At 44.5% G+C, this 21,164-nt stretch overlaps 2 protein-coding genes across 4 annotated transcripts in view; both read right to left on the bottom strand.

Moving 5' to 3' along the window:
• Positions 1 to 1,021: 1,021 nt before the first annotated feature.
• On the bottom strand, positions 1,022 to 7,001 carry C2H3orf62 (chromosome 2 C3orf62 homolog). 2 transcript variants are annotated; one of them, XM_053298354.1, is made up of 4 exons: positions 6,837 to 7,001; positions 3,983 to 4,406; positions 2,385 to 2,473; positions 1,022 to 1,331 (listed from the first exon to the last, which is right to left on the bottom strand). In XM_053298354.1, the coding sequence occupies exons 2-4, from the start codon at positions 4,399 to 4,401 to the stop codon at positions 1,090 to 1,092; spliced, it is 750 nt and encodes a 249-aa protein (XP_053154329.1). In that variant the 5' UTR covers positions 4,402 to 4,406; positions 6,837 to 7,001; the 3' UTR covers positions 1,022 to 1,089. The 2 variants fall into 2 exon arrangements, with proteins under 2 accessions (XP_053154329.1, XP_053154330.1); XM_053298355.1 differs by lacking the exon at positions 6,837 to 7,001 and adding an exon at positions 6,210 to 6,817.
• Positions 7,002 to 10,971: 3,970 nt separating this feature from the next.
• Positions 10,972 to 21,164, bottom strand: part of USP4 (ubiquitin specific peptidase 4) — a 70,271-nt gene continuing 60,078 nt past the window's right edge. For both annotated transcript variants that reach the window (XM_053294346.1, XM_053294345.1), the window contains exons 21-22: positions 19,291 to 19,379; positions 10,972 to 13,318 (exon numbers count right to left, since the gene is read on the bottom strand). In XM_053294346.1, the coding sequence (XP_053150321.1) occupies positions 13,199 to 13,318; positions 19,291 to 19,379 (209 nt within the window). In that variant the 3' untranslated portion in view covers positions 10,972 to 13,198. The remainder of the gene's footprint in view (positions 13,319 to 19,290; positions 19,380 to 21,164) is intronic.

The raw sequence follows: 21,164 nt of genomic DNA, 5'->3' as shown, positions 1-21,164 counted from the left end.
AGGTTAATCTGCTCATTCTTCATGATGACTCCTTGTGAATTTAAGTGATTTTTGGTGGTTCAGATATTTTCTGAAGGTTCAATATGCTTATTCTTTAGTGATTCTTGGTGATTCATTGTGACTGCTGGTGATTTGTAGTAATTTTTAATGCCTTCAGCTCCCCCTCCCCCTTTTTTTAGGTGCATTTGCGAGCACGGTTCCCCTAACCCCCTGATTCCCATAGTCTTCTTAGGGGCTATTCTCACAATCAGGCAAAATCGGGCTAGGGGAGCCTAGCCCGATTTTGCCTGATCGTGGGAGCCACTGGGCTCGCAGGCAACCCCTGTGGCTCCCAGGAGGTTAACCCACTTAAGTAGCCCTCCCCTAAAACCGGAGTGAGTGCTCCGCAAACCCGGTTTTTCTGATCGTGAGTAGCTGCGGCACGGCTCTGCACCGCAGCTACTCATGAGGAGACCCCTGGAGGGGAGGAGAAAAGCCACCTCCCGGCTCCGGGGGTCTTGCCAGCATGCCCTGCGCACTCGCACAAGGAATGCTGGTGCTTCCGGGGGCTGATCGGCCCCCACTCCCCCCAGTCCCTGCTGGCTCCGTCATGGAGCCGGCAATCGTGTGGGCGGCTGATCCGGCCACCCAGGGCTCCCTCCCTGCTCGTGTGTGGGGAGAGCAGGCTTAGTCCGCTCTCCACGCTCACCCCGCTAAATCGGGTCTCACTGATCGTGAGACCCGGCTCTCTGTCTTGCCAACCACATGGTTTTGCGAGAATGGAACACTTGTAGTTGGCAAAGGACAACTGTACTTCACACAGATTTATACATAGAACTTATTTTGGTATAGTGATTAGAGTGCTTGACTAGGACCAGGGAGACCTGAGTTCAAATCCCCATTCAGCCATGGAACTCACTGGGTGACTGGACCAGTTATTTCTCTTGGGGTTGTTGTGGGGATAAACATAACCATATACACTGCACTAGGCTCATCAGAGGAAAAGCAGTATAGACATGCAAAAATAAATAAGAGACAGGTGTGTTTGTCATGGTTTAGCATTTTATTATGTCTTAAAATTAAGAGAGCTCACACCTTGCACCAGCTTATCTAGTGCAGCTGGTGCAGGGTGGAGCTGTTCAGTCTGTAATCTTCTTCCATATCCAGTAGTGTTTCAATAATAGCTTCATCCTCCAGGCTGTGCTCCAGGACCTTTCTAAACCTGCTTGTCCCATCCAGACCCAAGATTAAGGCTTCTTCTGGAGGACAGAGTTCACTTGAGATCCTACATATTTGTTGCAGTTCGTTCTCAAAATCCACTTTCCTTTGCAGTGATTCTGCTGGCCAAATAGCTGGGTTGAATTTGGTGTAAAAACAAAAATTGAATATTAGTCTTCCCCTTAATCAATAGTTGCAGACTGATGAAGAATTATATATAGAATGTGTTTTCCAACATAACCCAAGGAAACCAAAGATAACTCCACTGGGCGTTATCTCAGTGATTAAAGTGCAATAAATATTACTTCTACATTAGTACTGTTAATATAGCAAGCCCATTACGTTTCAGCTTATTAACAAGGTAAGATCACATACTAGCTCTACACACACACACACACACACACACACACAGAGTAGTGAGAGAGAACTCACTATTTACCCTCAGTCTATTCTAATAGCTGTTACCTCCTCTCAGATGTGGCTTGAGATTATTTTGAGTGGCTAACACGATGTGCAGTGTTATGGAGCTGTAACACTGTGCTCTAGGACTGCTGTGGGCTCTGAAGGCAGCCCCGATGCTGTTCGGAATGAGTGGTGGTGCAAGAAGCGCTTCCACAGTCTTGCCATGTGCCGTGAATAGGGAAAACCAATAGCACACGGCTTGGCTACTGCCTGTTCAGCGTTGGGACTGCCTTAGGAGTCTGCAGCAGCCCTGGGATGCTGTGTTAACAGCTCTGTAATGCTGTGCATTGTGTCAGCCCATGTGTAAGCTTTATGAAGAAGCTGCAAGGTGACCCAACAAAAACGATATAACTGGAGAGTTCTACATAACTAGTCTGGCAACTAGAGGTCAAGAGCATCTTCCTGGTCATATTCAGCTGGTTAGCCCTTTGTACCATTCAGTCTTTGGCCTTCTGTTTAATTTTTTGCCATGGGACACCTTGCAGGTATATCAGCTATTCAAATACATATTAACATAGCATGAATGAACAAGGAGTAGATTAATCATTTCACAAAAAGTTAGGAGTACATGTTAAGCTGAACTTACCCTCACCCCAAGTTCTAACATGCTGTTCTTGATACTCTGTAAGAACCCTCTGTTTTCAGAGACTTCTAACTCTACTGCTCTTTGTAGACTCACATTAAAAGGAAAGTTGCATCCATAGAGTTGGGCAGACATCACTCACCACTCTCAGCAAGATCTTTTGCACTGTCTTGAGGAACATCACTGGTAGTTACATCTGTTTCTGACTTCATTGGCCTTTCATCAGTTTTGCTGAATACCACAAAAACATTTTGTAACTGAACACCACAAGGACAAAATTCCATATTAACCAAAAACATCCTCAAGAGATCTACCCTGTACTAAAATGTAATGTATCCAATACACATTAAACAATAGATCCCTTGGTTTTCTGATTCATGTTATCTAACAACACCCTTGCATTCATTATTCCTGTATTAAGGAGTACATATTTTTGCATCTGACATTGTGGGAAGCAGATGTTAGCAGCTACTGAGGAACGTGGGACCTTTGTCAAGGGTCTCTGCATAACAGATCTGCAGGGGAGATTGGTGAGAAAACCTGTGTCCAGGATTGTTAAATATGGTCTATATGGATATAACTATATGGTCTACAAGATGGTAAAATCTGTGATCCAAAGCAAACTTTTTCAGAAATGATTTTGTAGATATTTGCTCTACACCCTGTGTTGATAAAAATGCCATTGAGAGAAGTGGCCCTTAACTGGTTCTCACACCTGGATGCAGGGAAACTAGGAGCATGCCCAACTCATACGAGTAATGTCTGAACTACCCCAAATCCATGCATTCCACACAGAGAGAAATTGTTCACCATTACTTAGGAAATTTTTGTAATCTTTCTGGAGGAGGAGGAGGAAGAAGAAATTTATTCCTGCTTTTAAGACATTGCGGCTGTTACGTCATGCAAGACCTTTTGGTCAGGGGCGTATCTAGGGTGGTGCAGGCAGGGCACGTGCCCCGGGCGCCACTTGAAGGGGGCACCATTTCTTAAAATGAATTTTTTTTAAAAGGCTGCTGAAAACAAAATGGCCTCACAGAGGCCATTTGAGCATTCATGGTGACCATTTTGTTTTCAGCTGCAATTTTTTGAAAAAATGTTTTAAAAAATGGCCACCGCACATGCTTAAATGGTCCCTGTGAAGCCCTAGAGGCCAGCAGGGGGGAGGGGGAACCTTTGCAGATCGCCCCCAGCCTTTAGGAAGCCCCCCGAAGGGGCTACAGGTAATTTTTTTAAATATATATATAATATAAGTCACTGTACACACATTCAGATATGTGACTTGTATGTGACCTTCAGAATTGTATTTTTGCACTGATATTATGGTAAAGTTATCTGAAAGATGGGTGTCAGATGTTTGGACAGGGGGCGCAATTTCAATGCTTGCCCTAGGCGCTATTTTCCCTAGATATGCCTCTGCTTTTGGTACCTGAAGTGAAAAAATCCAAGTTGTGATTGATAATAGACTAGGTCAAAGTCATGCCAATGCTGCATGAGACAGCCTGACTAGTTATTATACTAGTCCTACATACTAGGCCCTATTCTGGGCTTGCTAACAGATTAGGATTGTTGTATCATCATCATGTTTGTCACCACTGGGTTTACCATTTGTTTTGTCCATCATCTCTCAAGGCAGCCTTTGTGTCAGCCCTTTTGAATAGCAGGAAGCCAGGTGAACAGCCTTCAAAACAGAAGTTCAGCTGCTATTCACAACACAGAAACCAAGCTTCTGACAGGCAATACCTTAGATATCCTTTTCTCTCACCGTCTTCTAAGCTGATGAAAAACTGTCTATCTGCCATGAAAATTGGAGGATGCAACCATGTATTTTCCTTGCTTGTCAGTGGTTCCCGTTTTGTACAAGGAGTGTTGGAGACCGTAGTCACTGGAATGACATTCTGTTTGATGAGGGGATTCTCTTTTTCAGGAGCCGAGGAGATGGGTAAAGACTGCTGGGGGCAATACACAGTGGGTGAGGTGGGGTCTCCCTTGTGACTAATGAGATCTGCATGTGGCGGTGTTAAGGGCTGTGCTATTTGTAAGCCAATGTTCTGGTCCCTGGTGCTGTCTGGGGAGTGATGGAAAGGAACTGAGAGATCTTCCATTGCTCTGTCAATAGCTGCAGTTAGCTCCTTCCGGCATCTGCTTAGCTTTTCAGACATCTCACCTGAAAGGGAGAAGTACTTCGTTATCCAGGACTTTGGTTACATAGTGGACAAACTGCCAACTCCTAAAGAGACTGTGCAGTCAGCCCATCCTAGAGTTTGTAATTCATCTGTAAATATACAGTGTCTCCAGCGCACATGTATTAAAGGAATATTAATTTAGCAAGAGGGGAAAAGGAAAACAGATTATAGAAACATGGATTTTTTTTCAAGTACTTCACAATACCTGGTAATTAATTTACACATAACATCTGAACAATCTGAGCTTTAACTGGATTTGGTGGTATTCTACAGAGATAATCAAGATGACATAGAAGTTTGGCATTCTTACAGATAGATTCCTATCAGGATCAGAAGTGCAGGAATTCTAGTAAGAAGTAGATTTCCATCAGGATCAGAGGTGGCATGCCCCTGATCACCAGGTCACTAATGGGAGGAGGCACTTTGCCTGCCCTGCCACCTTTCAAGATGCAACTGACTAGCCCTTGTGTGAGGCAGGATGCTGGACTGGATGGGCCTTTGGCCTGATCCAACAGGGCTCTTCTTATGTAATACTTCTGGCCCAATTATAAATCATGTTGAATTCAGCCAGGGAGACCTGGGTTTAAATCCTCACTCAGCCATGAAACATGTGTGATCTTGAATCAGTCATTATCTCTAGCTTAATCTACCTCACAGGTTTGTTGTGAGAAAAATATTGGAAGCAGCTCATGTATGGCACCCTGAGCCTCTTGAAGGAAGGTGGCTGAGATAAAAATGTAGTAATAACACTATTTAGTATTAGCAAATGTAGGCTGTGAAATGGTGGAAACAGAAAGCACAAAAGATCTAGTCTGAGGAGAGCTAGTTTTGTGGTAGCAAGCATGACAGATGACCTTCACCAGGGAATTGACAGAGGGAGTGTGACTCTGCTGGTTCTTTTGGCTCTCTCAGGGGCTTTTGATACCATCGGCCATGGATAGTATCCTTCTGGATCACCTGAGGTATTTGGAGATAGGAGGTACTGTTTTACAGTGGTTCCACTCTTATGTGTCAGGTGGATTTCAGATGGTGGCGCTAGGTGGCGGCAGTTGCTCTTCAAAACAGGAGCTGCTATATGGAGTCCCTCAGGGCTCCATTCTGTCACCAATGCTTTTTAACATCTATATTAAACCTCTGGGTGAGGTCATTAGAAGATTTGGTGTTGGGTTTTATCAATACGCTGACAACACCCAAATCTATTTCTCTTTGTCATCACTATCAGGAAAAGGCATTTGCCCCATAAATGCCTGCCTACTGGCAGCAATAGGCTGGGTAAGGAATAATAAACTGAAGCTGTATCCAAGCAAGATGGAGGTGCTCATTGTTGGGGGTTGAAATCTGCAAGACAGAATGTAACTTCCTATTCTGGATGAGGTTATACTCCCCCATAAAGAACAAGTTTGTAGCTTGGGATGCTCTTGGACCCAGGTCTCACCCTGGTGCCTCAGGTTGAGGCTGTGGCCAGGAGCGCTTTTTACCAGCTGTGATTGATTCGACAACTCCACCCGTTCCTTGAAGAGAACAATCTCAAAACAGTGTTACACCAGCTGGTAACCTCCAGGTTGGACTACTGTAATGTGCTATATGTAGGAATGCCTTTGTATGTAGTTCAGAAACTTCACTTATTTCAAACGGCAGCAGGCAGATTGGTCTCTGGGATATCCCAGAGAGACCACATTGTGCCTGTTCTTAAACCATTGCACAGCCTGCCAAGATGTTTCTGGGCAAAGTACAAAATGCTGGTTGCGATCTTTAAAGCCCTGAATGGCTTAGGTGTGAGTTACCTGAGAGAGTGCCTTTCTCTACAAGATCCTTGCCGCTCATTAAGATCATCAGGAGGGCTCCTTTTTTGGGTGCCACAGGTTCATTTGGTGGTGACCTGGGACAGGGCCTTCTCAGTTGTCACCCCTAGTTGTGTAACATGCTCTCCATGGATCTGAGAGGAGAGCTTTAAAGACCCATCTTTTTAGCCTGGCTTTTAATTATATCTAGTTTTAATGTTAAATTTTAATTTGGTGTAAAAATTTTAATTTTAACTTTTATTATGTGTTTTTTATTTTAATGTAGACTGCCCTGAGCCACTTCAGGAAGAGTGGTATATAAATTGACTAAATCTAGCATGCTTGTTAACTCCAACTAATCACCTAGAGCAACTGCCAGCCCCTATGCTTGGTTTTACACTTGCAGACACTAAAGCAAATTAGAAGCCCTCATCTCATCTTCAAGCATGCATTGCGAGAGTATTTTTATTCATCTTTTTACTGTTCTGAGCACACCAAATGTGAGTTTATTACTAGCTGGTTGACACGCATCAAGGGGTTATTCATCTATATTAAGTGATCTTTTGATTATCTGCCCCTTGTAAGTCAAAACATAGAATCCTCTGGCCATATCAGTTTTGAACTGTTCACCTTTTACTTAGCTGTCCCAAGAGTAACACAAGTGCAGAACAGAAAAGCAATGATAGAGATACTTGTGTTTTGTAAAGATGTCACCAGCTGGATCTGGTGACTCCCAGTTAACACAGCCTGGTGCCCCTCTCTCTGTTGAAGGTTTCAACTGTCACGGAACCTTTGCTTGTGCTAGAACTTTCTCCCAAGAAGACTGTACTCTGTGCTGTTTACTCAACAGAATGGAGTCAAGTGCACTTCCGTTAATGTTGAATAAAACGAACACACACTCCCCAGTTCCCAAGCAGTGAGAAGTTCCAGAAGCAGTGCTACTTGTGTTCTGGCTTCCCTGAAGGAGACATCATTGGAGGCTTGTGGGGTGTTTGTGATATTTGATTTATTTACTTTGATTGATTTATTTACAATTTGTTATTCTGGAGTCTGGTTTAATTAACTAGACTGGTATCAATCTGTGCCAAATCTAGATGCTTTAAGGTCTGTGCCTTCCCTTTCCACTGTGGCAGAACCATGGATACTCCTACCCATATAGTCTACATGACTCTCTCCCAGTATCCCCATCTCCCCACTGGGTCAGTAGAGAGGAAAGGAGTGGCTTGAGTCATGTTGTATAAGCTATAGCAGGCATGGAAAATGCACTAGGTCTTAGTATGCTGCAGCTCAGAGGCCTTTGGGTAAGTTGGTGTAAAAGAGAGGCAGCCCCTAAATTTCACCAGTTGACCTTAGTAGTCTGATTTTCCAACAAATTCAAGTTTTTATTTTCCAGAGTTTGACAGCTCTGTCTTGACAAGGAGGATGAGCGTAAACCACCTTGAGTTGATTGAAAGGATAACATTCATAGGATTTTCATAACTAGTAAATAAAAATGCTTCTAGAAAGAATTGGCTACTCCAGATAAATCTGCCCCATTTCTAAAGTCATTTGGGGAGGCTCTGCTCTAGGTTTCAATATTTGTCATATTCATATTTCTTGATGTGGTAAAAGCCACCCTTTTCTGCCATGCATATGATTTGGTATAGGACCATTTGTTAGCCCACTTTCCAGTAGGCTTATGAGATGACCCGGCATTCCATGTGTGTGCCCCTCTACCCCCATCAATTTTGCAGTGTCTAGACCAATATGAACCAAACTGGATAGTTGTAGGGACACCTCAAGGCCATAATTTGATGATGTCATCCACCCCAATTCAAGATGGTGGACAGAAACATTTGAGGCTCTCGTGGGCTAACTTGTGGACTGTAATCGATTTGAACCAAATTTGGTACAGCTGCTGTAACAAACAGGGACACCTCAATGGCATAGTTTGGCATATTCTCTTGGCATAGAGAGCCAGCGTGGTGTAGTGGTTAGAGTGCTGGACTAGGACCGGGGAGACCTGAGTTCAAATCCCCATTCAGCCATGATACTTGCTGGGTGACTCTAGGCCAGTCACTTCTCTCTCAGCCTAGCCTACTTCACAGGGTTGTTGTGAAAGAGAAACTTAAGTATGTAGTACACCGCTCTGGGCTCCTTGGAGGAAGAGTGGGATATAAATGTAGTAATAATAATAACAGTTTTATATCATCCACCCCAATCCAAGATGGCAGATGCATGAACATTTTAGTTGTATGTGAGCTAGCGTGTGAACTGCCTAGTGAAAGAAAAGTAGGCAGATTAGTTCTTACTAAAACAAGTTTTTATTTTGTGCCCTTTGCTGCTTTTACATGCCACTGACTGCTGGGGCTGTTGGTACTTGTCTATTATTATTATTTTATTTATATCCCACTGTAAAGTATGTTAGGCTGAGGGAGAAGTGACTGGCCCAGAGTCACCCAGCTAGTTTCATGGCTGAATGGGGATTTGAACTCGAGTCTCCCCAGTCCTAGTCCAGCACTCTAACCCTAAGAGAGCCAGCGTGGTTAGAGTGCTGGACTAGGACCGGGGAGACCCGAGTTCAAATCCCCATTCAGCCATGAAACTAGCTGGGTGATTCTGGGCCAGTCACTTCTCTCTCAGCCTAACCTACTTCACAGGGTTGTTGTGAAAGAGAAACTCAAGTATGTAGTACACCGCTTTGGGCTCCTTGGAGGAAGAGCGGAATATAAATGTAATAATAAACAACCACTACACCATGCTGGCTCACTATGCTGACTTTACCCAATATTGTTTATACTCTTGAAGGCTCTAAACTGCTCTGATTGCCTTTTTGAAAGTACAAGGCAGCACAAAACTCTTTTACTAAATTAAGGAAAGGTGCTTTTTCTGAGCATGTTCCCACACTTTAGAAAGATCATTGCTATTGCTATGACTGGATGAGTTGTATCTCTGTCAAACAGAGGCCAGACAATGCAGCAATTTATATAGTTAGACAAGGTGAGTCTGTATGCCACTGCTTAATTTTTGCAGTAAAATAGCATCTGCTTGTATTTAGCTGCTAGACTCATATTTGTTTCAATTGTGCCCAGGAGCTGGATACAAAGCTGTTTCAGAAAGTAATGACAGTATACAATAATTTTGTAACTTTACCTATAGTAATCAAAACCTACAATAACCAAATGGAAGGATTGTATGGATTTGTATTTCCCTCCCAACCATAGTTGATCTATGAAGTTGTCTCAGATATATAGCACAGGTACACCACTCATGGAGATGGCAGTATGATTCTTGACAGAATGAGACCCACCTCCAGGCCAAGAAAGAGAAGGAAGGTCTTAGAATCTGATGGAGAACCTTCTGACATGGTAACATTTTGACTCTTAATACTTGGAGGCTCTGATATGAGGAAGGAAAAAGGTATAGAGGTAGCACAATCTTCCATAAGCACTGAAAACACTAAGCAAGGTCCATAATAAAGGCTGTATTTTCTCCAGAGCCAGACAGGAAATGTGCTGAAGAACCAGAGGATGGCTGTACAGCAGCCCCACAAAGAAACTGTTGGACTTCTCTAAAGTTTCCACCTTATGAGAAAGGGAAGATGGGATTATCTATCATGCTGCCACATTAAGTGCATCCAAACAAAATCCTGCACAAGATGTGACCTATGTGCAATGCATGTAAATAGGGCTTACTCTTTTCAAAGGATTAGGTCATGAAGAATAAGGTAACAGGAAATTGTCTCTTCCATATATGCACATTAACATTTTGGAATGCTGCAAGATACATCTTGATGAGCAAATAGAAATAAAATTAGCATAAGAGACAGAAAGACACAGCATTTTCTGTGTCTGATAGTACTTCTACCGTAGATAAGTGGTTCCCAAACTGGGGACCTCCAGATGTTGCTTAACTAAAGCTCCCATCATCTCTAGCCACAATAAATTGTAGCTGGGGCTGATGGGAGTTGTAGTTCAGCAACATCTGGAGGCTCCCAGTTGGGGAACCACAGTTCTAGATGAATATGGGATATTATGTTACAAACCACAACACCAGCTGGGGCCATAGCTCAGTGGCAGAACACCTGCTTTGAATGCAGAACGTTCCAGGTTAAATCCTTAGTCTCTCCACATAGTGATGGGATAGGAGAACTAAATCTGGGTCTCAAGAAGCACTTTTTCTCCAGGGACAGACTGGTTGCTTAAGCCTGTTTGATTTTATTTGTCACATTTATAAACTGCCAAACATAGATCTCCAGGCAATGTACAACTATTTAAAAATATAGCAAAAATGATTTTAAATTACAATTTAATTAAAGAAAACAAGTTAAAAAATTAAGCCTGAGAAAACAGGTGCATCTTAAGGGTTTTTTTGTTTTTTAGAGGCAGCCAGAGATGGAGACAATCTTATATTGACAGGGGGCACGTTCCAAAGCCCTGGGGCAGCCACAAGAAAGGCCCTGTTCCACTTTGCCACCAAATGAGCCAGTGGCAACTGTAACTGGACCTCTCCATATGATCTCAGTAGGCAGTGGGGTACATGACATAAGAGTTGGTGATAGAACTGACTGCTGCTGCAGGAGGGAAATTGCCAAGAAGCTGAGAATGGAGGTCCTCTCTATCAAAAGGGGTGTGTGTGTGTATGTATATATCACCGCTATATTCCAACAGACTCCTCTACACTGGCAGTGTTTGATAAAGGTAAACCTTTCAACAAAAAGGAATGCTAGATTTAAGATCACTCTCAAATCCCCATTTACCATGCAGACATAGCACAGAATCCTGACTCAGTTCAATCCACTCTTTTTATTATTTTTCCTTTATACAGTAAAGCCAGCCACTTACAAAGTGCTAGTCTAAAAACAGATTTTGACACTATACAGAATATACACACCAGCTAGGATCCAGCCTGATCAGAGGCAAATCCAGGTTCCTATCATCATCTTTATAGGATTTAGAAGAAATTTAGCTCAAGAGCACCAAAACACTCAAACAAATTGTGCGCTCAAGTTTGACCATACTAAGTAGTGAAAAAAAATCCTACTTTAGTATGGAGCAGAAATACATACTGGTTACATTAAATTGTTTTTAAATATTTGCTTATCAGTCCAAATGTTACATTCCAAAAGAATACATAACCCAGGAAAACACAAAACAGTGCAGTGCTACATTTTTGAACTTAACCTTAAATAATTCCAAGCACCACCCACCCTCCATCCCAGTGTGCAGAAGAAACATTTGGTTGAGATAAAACCTCAAACCAACTTTTAAAACCTAGAAACATCACCACCTGAACCAAACAATTAGAAGATCAGTGCTCTTAAATTAAGAAGGACCATTCTGGAAATCGATATTGTAATCACTGGAAGATGGCCAGAAACAGAATGCAGCAGGTAGCAAGGACTCTGCTCACAGCTACAAAAGACAGAACACACCACTTGACCACTTTTAATTGATTCTGCTAAGATGACAAGTGGGCTGGCTGTGCCATTGGTACTACTACTTGCCTGAGCATAGCATGGAGATCAGCACAGAATCAATCTGGGAAAGAAATGCTCCCCAGTCTGCTAAAGGGAAACCTGATCCCTGGGAACATGTTTAGAGCACAAAATGAAACACCCCCTTACAGAGACGCCAAGGAACACTTCAAAGCAATTACTGCTTAATGGCAAATGTCTCAAGGTGACATAATTCTGTGAGATCTCTGGTGAGCAAGCTCCCTCCCCGTACCAGGTCCTCATCCATGCTGCTTAGATAGGCATAATTATAGCCTCCACCCGAGTACGCAGAGGCTTAGAACAGTGGAGGTGGTTGGCAATGAGGAGAGCATAAACGTATCCTCTTACCCCCAATTTACAAATGCAAAAAAACCTAAAGCAGGACAGGAGCAATAGGAGGAGACTTCACACAGCTGTGATAAATAGCTAAAAAGAAAGAAAAAATGGGTAGGGAAGAATGGAAAGAAATACAAACCACTCAGCATCTGTTTATTTGAAGCCTTTGTGAAGGAAAGGGCCTGAATATTTCACAGTGCTGTTAATGCTTTGCACAGAAACAGAAGTGAATTAATTTTGTTCTACTGTTTGTATCAGGGAAAGTTATTCCAGATATTTGATAGGCCACATGAATAAAGTTCGAGAAGTCTTCCCGTAGCAAGCTGTCTACATTACCATATGAACTAGGCCAAGAAAATTTGGGCTGTTGGAAGAAATGCAGATCAAGCAAACCATATACAGGATTAATGTGAAGAATGGGCCTTGCAAATACTGCTGCAGGGAAGGCAGAGTGGAATAGCTGCGGTTTTTCCCAAAAGCAATTTTTTCTCTTAGTTGCAGCCCCTGAGGTCCTGGAGTGCTGAGTGCCCCAAATGGTCAGAAGTGAATGAGAGATCAAGCAATTCATAACATGATGTGGGGGCAGATAAGAGGTGCCACTTACAGATTAGCCAGCAGTCTCCTGTATGGGGTATAAAGGGCCAGGGCAAAGAACAGAGGAGCATGCGCACAGGCACACACACACCAGCTCACCCCTCATCGTCAGCAACGTGCTTCATGAGACTAAAGCTGATGCCAAATGGGCATCACTACACTGCTCCAGACAATTCACAACTCAGGCATCTTTCACAATGCATAGAGCTCAAAACACGTGTTCCTCAGTTCTAGCCTATTTACAGCCCAGGTTTTGAGTTTCCTCTTGCAATCCAACACAGGCATCTCTTATCATGCATTGCTCCAGTCACACAGCATAACTCCTGCTTCCACACAGCTTCTGCCACACTAGGTTGTCAGATTTAGAAAACACTTTATTGAATGGCTAAGATATAATTTGTCTTAAAAGCTCTTTGGCTAGAATATGTCCAAGTGTCATCTTATTGCTTCCTCTGTGCTATCCATTGTCACTGCTCACTGAGCCCTTCCAGGCTGGGTTTCCTATCAGAGTCTTAAGATGGACAAGATCAGTTCTCAGATGAGTTTTCAAATGAGCAATTGACTATTTGAACACTGCCAGGTAGGCTCAGTTAGTATCCATGCCATCACATTCCTCCGATGCCCACTCAACGCTTGTGCGAGGAGATAGGTCTCTCTTGAGTTTCCCATCTCTCCGTTGGTAGAACAGTACATATGCTGCTTTTGTCTGCAAGATAAGAAGAAAGAATATAAATGGAGTGTCTCACGTGTAAGTTATACTCCTCTATGTGACTCTAGAAGGCAGGACTATGCAAATTGTTAGGCTTTTTAAGGCTAGGAGGAGCATGACCCCTCCCCCCCCTTTCTTTTAGGACCAGAGGCGAAGAGCACCTCTGTGAAGAAAAAACCACTTCAAACTAGTGTTAACTAAAGACCAATGAATCCAAACTAATTGGAACTACCGTGTTTCCCCGAAAATAAGACACTGTCATATTTATTTTTCCTCAAGGAGACACACTATGGCTTATTTTCAGGGGATGTCTTATTTTTATTAAGTGTGGTACAACAATCTACATTTATTCAATTATACAGTAGTTAAGTCATCTTCTTCTGGAACATCGTCATAACTCTCATATGATCCATATAAGACCCACAGACTGTTGCTGGTCAGTGTTGGGGAGCAGCAGCTTTACTGGTGTGTGTGTGGGGTGAGAGAGACCCACAGACTGTTGCTGGTCAGTGTTGGGGAGCAGCAGCTTTACTGGTGTGTGTGTGTGGGGTGAGAGAGACCCACAGACAGGGGCGTAACGATACCGGTAGGGGTGGCAGGCTGCAAGCTGAGGCATACGGTAGAGGGAGGTATGGTAAAAATCTCAGAAAATCTCCTCCTCAAAAATCTCCCCTCCTCCTGGTGGTGGCGGGCGGCGGCGAGAGTACGCCGGGAAGCGACGCCGGGCCAGACGGCAGGCCTCGGTGTCGCTCTGCGCACTCCCGCCCGCCACCGCCGTGCTTACCGTACCGGTACTCTCGCCGCGGCGGCGAGAGTACCGGTACGGTAAGCACGGCGGTGGCGGGCGGGAGTGCGCAGAGCGACACCGAGGCCTGCCGTCTGGCCCGGCGTCGCTTCCCGGCGTACTCTCGCTGCCGCCAGGAGGAGAGGAGATTTTTGAGGAGGAGATTTTCTGAGGAGATTTTTACCGTACTTCCCTCTACCGTATGCCTCAGCTTGCAGCCTGCCACCCCTACCGGTATCGTTACGCTCCTGTCTGTGGGTCTCTCTTACCCCACACAAACACCAGGGGGATAGGGGAAAAGCTTCAGCAAGCAGCCTGCTACTGAGCCAGGAGAGATCACCACTATGTCTTATTTTCGGGGTATGGCTTATATTGCATAACTGCTTAGAAATCCTGCTACGGCTTATTTTATGGGTATGTCTTATTTTCGGGGAAACACGGTACCTATGGTAATCAGGAAAAGTCTTGTGGTGCCTGTCTAGGCTAGGCTCCAATAGGACGAAGAAGTTATAAAATATGCAGAAGCAGATCAAAGCAAAATTTTTATTATTATTATTATTATTTTCATCATCATCACCACCACCACCACCACCACCACCACCACCACATTTATATTCCGCTCTTCCTCCAAGGAGCCCAGAGCGGTGTACTACATACTTGAGTTTCTCTTTCACAACAACCCTGTGAAGTAGGTTAGGCTGAGAGAGAAGTGACTGGCCCAGAGTCACCCAGCTAGTTTTATGGCTGAATGGGGATTTGAACTCGGGTCTCCCCGGTCCTAGTCCAGCACTCTCACCACTACACCACATTGGCTTCCTGAGATTGCCCCTTCAGAGTATCCCTGTAAAGTAGCCACTGGTGCTGCAGGGTGGGTCGAGACACCCTTGGATGCAGCAGCAAGAAGCCTTCATGGTGAGTAACCAATGCTCCATTCTCTGCTGATGCAGTCCAAGGGCTTCTCATGTGTGGGGGCATACCACAGCCCTAAGTCAAACCAGGGAGGGAGCCCTATGCCTACAGTGAAGGGAGAACCTGCTGGAGAACTCGCCTCCCAAAAGCTGCTTGGGCAGAGGCAAATGCATCAAACTTGTAGTAGGACCATAGGAAGCTGCCATATACTGAGTCAGACCACAGGTCCATCTAGCTCAGTATTGTCTACCCAGACTGGCAGCAGTTTCTCCAAAGCTGCAGGCAGGAATCTCTCTCAGCCCTATCTTGGAGATGCAAAGGAGGGAATTTAGAACCTTCTGATCTTTCCAGAGCGGCTCCATCCCCTGAGGGGAATATCTTACAGTGCTCACATGTAGTCTTCCATTCATATGCAACCAGGCAGACCCTGCTTAGCTAAGGGGACAAGTCGTGCTTGCTACCACAAGACCAGCTTTCCTCTCTGCAAAAGGTTGAGAAACACTGGTCTAAACAGACAGGCAGGAGTTCCTCTCAGCCCTATCTTGGAGATGCATGCCTTTAACCACCTAGCCAATGTGGCGAGGGTGACGGCCTGGCTCATGGTGCAAGGTAAAAAGGAAACAAAAAGTGATTCAGTTGTCCTAATGCATTTTACATATATTATAAGGCACTTCTGGACGTTCAGCTTGTCCCAGGCTTTCTCTGCCGGGTGAACTGGCTTAGGGCAAAAGGAAGGAGAATAACACCCTGAGACATATGAAAAGGAGATGCCACCTAAGGACGGAAAAAAAGGTCTGGAATAAGCTTTACTGAGTCTGCAGAAAAAATGCACGGGTTTTTATGGATAGATATGGCCCTGAGCTCAGAGACCCTATGGGCTAAGGTAACAGCAATAAGAAAAACCAGTTTAAAATAGAGCAGGCGTAGCGGTATAGTGGTCACAGGTTCAAAGGGAGGACCCTGGAGTGCTTTCAGGACCGTATGCAGATGCTATGTAGGAATCTTGACCAGGTTCCCCCGGGACAATTTACGTGTGCCTTGGCCATGGTATTGTCTGTGTGTATGATGACATGGCAATGTAGAATGAAAGAGTGGAGTTCTTGAAGAGCCATGGGGATCACCCTGAGCTACACCCAGTTGATGCTGTGTTGACACTCCTCCACTGACCATCTGCCTTCGGCTGACTGCTGGAGACAATGAGCACCCTATCCTCTCTTGCTGGCGTCCGTGGTCACAATGACCCTTGGGGGCAGGGGGGAGTCAAAGAATTCCTTTCTTACTGAGAGATGAGGGGTGGTGATCCACCAACACAGGGATTGTAGAACTGTCAGGGTTGAGTCAGAATCACCCGTCTGCTGGACTATCAACACAGGGAGTGTGACTCTGCTGATCCTCTTGGATATCTCTGTGGCTTTCGATACCATCAGTCATGGTATCCTTCTGGACCACCTGAGGAAGTTGGGATTGAATGGCACTGTTTCACAGTGGTTCCACTCCTACTTCTCTGGTAGATTCCAGATGGTATCGCTTGGAGACTGTTGCTCTGCAAAGTGAGAACTGAAGTATGGAGTTCCACAAGGCTCCATACTGTCTCTAATGCTCTTTAACATCTACATGAAACTGCTAGGAGAGATCAACAGGAGGTTTGGTTCTGGGTATTATCAATATGCTGATGACACCCAGATTTACTTCTCCATGTCGACCTCATCAGGAAATGATACATCTTCACTAAATGCCTGCTTAGAGGTTGTAAGGGGCTGGATGAGGGATAACAAACTCAAGTTGAATCCAAATTAAGACGAAGTACTGACTGTGGGGGGTCAAGACCCGAAAGATGGTTTAGATCTGCCTGTTCTAGATGGGGTTACACTCCTCCTGAAAGAACAGGTATGTAGCTTGGGAGTGCTCCTGGACCCCAAGCTCTCCCTGGTTTTTCAGACTGAGGCAGTGGCCAGGAGCGCTTTTTATCAGCTTCAGCTGTTTTGTCTATTTCTAGAAGTCCCCCCGCCTTCAGGCACCTCCATTACCTTTTGGCTACTGGTGGAGGCCATAGTTGGGGCTTCTGGGCCTTGGCATCCTTCCGCACCCCCCCCCCAAGGCTTCTTGGAACGTGCAGGGGTAGCAGGGCTGCAGCCACAGATGGCGGGAAGTGGCACCGAAGTCGATGCCTGGGCCACTTCCCTGCCCTCCAAAATGGCGGCTCTTACTCTTTCTTGCTCTGGAATGCCACTTGTCATCTGTTCGGCGGGGGCCAAGCATTCCACAGAGCTCCGCTGTGCCACTGAGCAAGCCAGTGAACAGGACCTCAGGGGCGGGTTCCCGGTTGCTCTAATGGCCTTTGGGAGGCCCTGTTGCCATTTGCCTTTTGGTACCCTCACATGGAGTACCCTGGTTGCTTTTTCCATGTAGCAAAATAGCAAAGAAAAACAGTAGAAGCACAGATGGGGGAAGTGGCGCAGTGGTAAGTGGTAAGTGAGCCCCTGGTGGGGCAGTGGTAAAACTGCCGCCCTGTAACCAGAAGGTTACAAGTTCGATCCTGACCAGGGGCTCAAGGTTGACTCAGCCTTCCATCATTCCGAGGTCGGTAAAATGAGTACCCAGAATGTTGGGGGGCAATATGCTAAATCATTGTAAACCGCTTAGACAGCTTCCAGCTATAGAGCGGTATATAAATGTAAGTGTAAGTGCTAAGTGAAAGAAGCAAACTAGGGCTTTTAAAATATACATAGGAGTACAGAGAGAGGAGGAGAGGAAAAACCAAAGGGCCTAAGAAAAGACCAAGAAAACTGATGAGTTGAGGAGAAGCTGCCTTAAAGCCAAGCAGGATTAAAGAAGGTGGGGGGCGGGGGTGGGGGCGGGATGCTCCTCCCTGCCTTAAAAAGCCTAACTTAATTTGCATAGCCATGCCTTCTAGAGTCACATAACCCACACGTGAGACACCCTTGGACTGCAGCAGAGAAGCGAAAGCCTGATCATGCAAGTTATTACATGAAAGTTTGGGGACAGATGTATTTCAAGGGTAATATCCATCTCTGTAATGATTCTGTAGACCTATAGAACAAGCTTGTAGGTGGCTATGTTGTCCTAGTACAAGAAAAATTCACAATCCAATGTAGATAATGCTTTTTTGAGGACCAACCAAAAAATAAGCAAAGCAACAGATAGTAAGCTTTTGAGTCTCATATGATAGGCTAGATAAGCAAAAGGACAGGACCAGGAAAAAGGAGGCATGCTGGAGGTGTAGAATTGTTTCGACATACACACAGAAAGAATCTGCAAGATTCAAGTAAGTGCTGGAGTTTGGACTGTGTAATCCTTTAGACTGTAAATTTCTGAAATATGGGATATAGCAATGTTTTGCTTCCTTTCTCCAAGCAGTCATGTGTATGAAACTGAAACCATCCCACATCTTTCAGAGGCTGATCCAAGTCTACATAAAACCTTCCTAAACACCATGTTAGATATATAAACTGTAGACTGTTAGGGCACTTCCAACATGTCCCCTTTTCCCTGACCTTTCTTTAATTACCTAGCCTCATGAAGAACTCAAATATTTGCTGTATTAATTTCTGACTGCTTAACAAGTACCTACTCTGGATATTGTAGATCTACAGCAGATAGATATAGCAGTAGATCTACATAATAAATTGTGGCTCGGGATGCTGGGAATTGTAGTTCAGCAACATCTGGAGGGCCGCAGTTTGGGGAAGCCTGATCTACAGGGTCATAATCCAGCAACACTTGATTTTATTTAAAGTATTTACTCCCTGCATTTCCACCAAAAAAATGCCCAATTTAAAATATAAAAACACAGCAAGAAACCCAGACAATAGTACAGTACTTAATCTGTAGTCAACAAATCACTACAGACTCCACTAAAATGTGAACTGCGCTGAGAGATCAATGGATCTGCAGTGTTGGACGATAACTTAAGAGAATGCTCTGCTGCTTGAAGAAGAGTAGTTTCAATTTCTAAGATCTACGCTAGCACATATTCTTGAAAGTGATGCAGGCCAACAGTGCCAAGAAAACATCAAGCACCACAGAGTGTTGTAACCAGCATCCTCCTCCTCATGACACACTAGTGCTGGAGCCTGGTATGGAATCCAACAAGGGTGGCAAGAAGTATCCAGATGCATGAGCTCCACTATCTTAAGAAAACAAGTAAATTCCCTCCATGACTCTACTGATTTAGCAGCTGAACATATTAATTCCAGAAGATACATTGTACTTTAAAGTACAATGACTGATGGTTAGTTAGAGTTAAAGAACTTACCACTATTTGGTCTTCAGATGCTGGAGACACACTGCTATCATCAAAGTAGTACCATTTACCATTGACTTTATTCTTTGCATATGCAGTATCTGCCAGAAAAAGGTGGCGAGGAAAGACACAGGTTTAGAGGAATGGCATGTAATTTACAATGACATTTAAGAAGAGCATTAAAAGGAACAGCATTCTTTTTACTACACTGAGTAATAATTCACTAAATTTAAGAATGTACAGGTTGTTTTATGGACCTGGTTGACAGCAGCCTAAGAAGTGCAAGAACTACAAGGAAAAACAGGTTGCTCACCTGTAACCTTTGATCTGGTAGTGATCTGTTGCAATAATAAGAGGGGGTTCTGTGTCTGCGCGGAACCATTTGGGCAGAATTGACTAGCTCCTCAAAGTGCTTAGCCCCATCCCATGCATATGGTGCATTTCCTCAGTTTGGGCAGGCTAGTGTTTCCCCCTCAGTTCCTGGAGGACCAACATTGGAATCCAACATCTTATGGAAGCAATGTACATTTCTACAAGGTAAGTAGTGTCTTTTTACTCTGCAAATATACCTATTGTCACTTCGCATACTGCAGTGGGGCCGGTGGGAGGGTCTTATGACTGCAACAGATTAACACCAGATCAAAAGTTACAGGTGAGCAACCTGTTTATCTGGATTGTGATCCATTGCACTCATAAGAGTGGGTGACTAATGAGCTGTCAGTCTGGAGGTGGGTGTAGTATGCAAAGGTAAGACCTTTTTTGGCACACCCCTCCCGAAGTTGGCCTGAGCTGCAGAGCAAAGGTCCAAAGCGTAATGTTTGACAAAAGGTATGCTCAGAGGACCAGGTTGCTGCAGTGCAGATGTCTCTGAGCTTGATTCCTGCCATGTAGGCAGCAGAAGTGGCATAAGCCCTAGTAAAATGGGCTTGTATGGTTTTAGGAGGGTCCACTTTTCGTTGTTTGTAAGCCAGAAATACCAACTCCACGATCCATTGAGAGAGTCTCTGTCTCGATATCTGGTTATCTTTCATGTTGTCTTTGTAACTTACAAAAAAGCCTTTTTGTCTTTCTGTATGGCTTGGTCAGTTTTAAGTAGAAAAGGAGAGCATGTCTCTCATCCAGGGGATGCAACGAGCACTTGAGAGGTGTTGTGGGATTCAGGAAGAAGGTAGGTAAAATGATGTTACTATTAATATTTATTTCATTTATATCCCACTTTTTCTCCGAGGAGCTCAGATTGGTGCACATGGTTATGTTTATCCTCTCAACAACCCTGTGGGGTAGGTTAGGCTGAGATACATGACTGGCCCAGAGTCAGCCAGTGAGTTTCATGACTGGATGGGGATTCAAACTCGGGTCTTCCCGGTCCTAGTCCAATACTCTAACCACTACACTATGATGGATATGGAAGTCAGCGATTACTTTAGGCCTGAATTTGGGGTCCAAGCAAAGCACCACTTTGTCCTCATGACACTTAGCATAGGGAACATCTATTCGGAGAGCATTTAGCTCGCTGACATGGCAAGCCAACGTTATGGCTAATACAAAGGCTGTTTTCAGGGTTACCAATTTAGAAGGTGCCATACTGCAGCCATGGGCTCGAATGGAGGCTCTGTCCGGGCCGATAGGACAAGAGACAGACTCCACTGATCAGCGGGCCACTGAATAGGTGGGTAAAGGTTGTTTAATTCCTAAAGGAATATTTTGGAGTCTGGATGAGAGAAGACAGTCTTCCCATCCCATGTGGGATGGCGAGCAGAAATAGCTGCCAGGTGAACCTTGATGGAAACATTGGCCAGGTTACGGTGCTTCAGAGATGCGAGGTAAAGCAAGACCTCCCAGGAGGTAGCCTTACAAGGTAGGAAGCCATGTTCCTGAGCATAAAG

The sequence above is a fragment of the Hemicordylus capensis genome, chromosome 2 (genome assembly GCF_027244095.1).
Source record: "Hemicordylus capensis ecotype Gifberg chromosome 2, rHemCap1.1.pri, whole genome shotgun sequence".
Taxonomy (NCBI): domain Eukaryota; kingdom Metazoa; phylum Chordata; class Lepidosauria; order Squamata; family Cordylidae; genus Hemicordylus; species Hemicordylus capensis.
The sequence above is the reverse complement of the archived record's forward strand: the minus strand, read 5'-3'. Positions and strand labels throughout refer to the sequence as shown.

Excerpts from the sequence above, each read along its gene's own strand:
- C2H3orf62 (XM_053298355.1), bottom strand. The coding sequence starts at position 6,258 with ATGATCTTAATGAGCGGCAAGGATCTTGTAGAGAAAGGCACTCTCTCA. Across the intron at positions 4,407-6,209 it reads AGAGAAAGGCACTCTCTCAG|GTGAGATGTCTGAAAAGCTA; the intron begins GTAACTCACACC and ends TCTCCCTTTCAG. Across the intron at positions 1,332-2,384 it reads AAAAGATCTTGCTGAGAGTG|CTATTTGGCCAGCAGAATCA; the intron begins GTGAGTGATGTC and ends AATTCAACCCAG.